The sequence below is a fragment of the Octopus bimaculoides genome, chromosome 4 (assembly GCF_001194135.2).
Source record: "Octopus bimaculoides isolate UCB-OBI-ISO-001 chromosome 4, ASM119413v2, whole genome shotgun sequence".
Classification (NCBI taxonomy): domain Eukaryota; kingdom Metazoa; phylum Mollusca; class Cephalopoda; order Octopoda; family Octopodidae; genus Octopus; species Octopus bimaculoides.
This window is the reverse complement of record NC_068984.1, coordinates 34,563,337-34,565,436: the sequence shown is the minus strand read 5'-3', so window position 1 is coordinate 34,565,436 and position 2,100 is coordinate 34,563,337. Positions and strand designations below refer to the sequence as shown.

Below are 2,100 nucleotides of genomic sequence, written 5' to 3'. Positions count from 1 at the left end.
AATAATAATTATTATTATTATTATTATTATTATTATTATTATTATTATTATTATTATTATTATTATTATTATTATTATTATTATTATTATTATTATATGAAAGCTCACAGCACGACATTCTCCCTTTCCTTGACAGTGAGTATATGGGGTTACCGTTTGTAGAGGCGTATTTTCGCACCTCGTCTTTATGATTCATCTACATTTCAGAATCAAGCGTAGATGGAGCGTCAACAGTGTCACCAGACACTCAGAGCTTGCTACCAGGCAGGCAATGGTGGTAGATGGCAAAATGTTAATTCATTAAACATATTTTCAAATATATTTTTGTATATGCATTTACATTCTTATAGTTAAGTATTTCTAGAACTGACACGATAAATGTAGTAAGGAAAAAATGGCATGTTGATTGACTTTGATGATGAATTAAGTATTGTTAGTATTATTTACAAATATTGCTTTAATTTTATTCACAGGTTGTTTGGATGGATAAAAAGTTGTCGCTACTTACATTAGAAAATAGAAGGGTAATCGATGATGCCCGAGTTAGTGTGGAAAGGCCTTACGTCGCTAACTGGAATTTGCACATACGAGATGTCACTTCGGATGATCAAGGCTTATATATGTGTCAAATCAACACAGATCCAGTAAAGATTAAGCAAGTCGTTCTTTATGTGCAAGGTAAGTAAATATCAAATATATACGAAAGGAATAACAAGAAATGCGTTCGTGCGTGCCTGCGAGTGTGTGTGTTGATCGAGATAAGCTGTTACCATACTGGAGTTTCGCCTATTGCATTTTGAGTCAGGGTAATAGGCGCATTAAGAGTCATAGCATGTTACATGGCCTTGTGAGAACACATTGACGAAACTCCACACTAGCAAATAATTTAACTCGACCAACATAATATTATTACTAATCTTGTCTATGGCATTCGGGACACGAGCCTGACATTCAACACTAAATACACACACACACCCACAAAGACAGCCAGAGTCCGCACCAGCTAGCATTATAATTATTTTTTATGCGCCTTTTTAAAGTCCATCCACGTTCATGGGCTCGGTCTCCTTGTTTCTATAGCGTATGTGTTCTCCCCAGCTGGACGGGACGCCAGTACAACACAGCGTTACTCAAGAAACAGGGAGAAAGAGTAAGAAAAAGTTGAGGCGAAAGAGTACAACAGGAGTGGCCACCACCCCTTGCCGGAATCTCGTAGTGCTTTAGATGTTTCGCTCAATAAACACACACAACGCCGGGTCTGGGAATCGAAACCGTCATCCTCCGACCGTGATTCTGCTGCTCTAATCACTGGGTCATTGCTCCTCCAGCTAGCAATATATTGAAAAGAAAGCGACCAACAAAGAAAATTATTAGTTGTAAAATCTCAATAAGGGATGAGGGAAGTAAAATTAACCTCCACACCAATGTCGCTGTTTGATGTTACTTTTGAGGATGAGCACACACGCTCGAAACCAAATCGGTCTCGCGCTCCTGTCGTCTGCTGGAGAATAGTAGGTATTCACTATCCTGCTGGCAATATATATGTTCAGGGTGTAGTGTTGCACCGATAACCAACTGGAACAAGATCAACCTGGGGTTAAACTAGTAGTAACATGAACATACATCATTTGGGTGTACAATAGATATGAAGAACTACGATTTATATTCTTGCTTGGTTTTAAATCATATCTACGTAAGACCTATTAATTGATCTATTATAAAGTAATGCAAGCTAGTTTTCAGTATCACGTCTTTTGTATATAACAACTGGAAAGAAATGCTTTGTCTTCAGTCTGATGTTCAGGAATATGAGATTCAAATAACCGGTATGTGAGTTGATGGTTGTGTTAAGTCAGTCACTTGATACTCTGAGTTTCACCCGCTGGCTGACTAGACGAAAATGAAATATCATTAACATCTGCCAAACTATTCAGTATACATCCTACTTTTAATTCTGAATGATACTCACACTCACACACACACACACACACACACACACACACAGCCACACTTTTATTTATATGCAGTTATGTCGATGTCCAACCATAGAGTGACCATTGGTTTCACATAGATAAAAGACATATGCTTCTTCAATATTGG

The 2,100-nt window shown here is 37.6% G+C and overlaps 1 protein-coding gene across 1 annotated transcript in view; it reads left to right on the top strand.

Moving 5' to 3' along the window:
- The window catches only part of LOC106875874 (opioid-binding protein/cell adhesion molecule homolog), a 574,302-nt gene that overhangs the window by 133,678 nt on the left and 438,524 nt on the right, over positions 1 to 2,100 (top strand). The window contains exon 4 of the mRNA XM_052967625.1: positions 474 to 678. Within this exon, the coding sequence (XP_052823585.1) occupies positions 474 to 678 (205 nt within the window). The remainder of the gene's footprint in view (positions 1 to 473; positions 679 to 2,100) is intronic.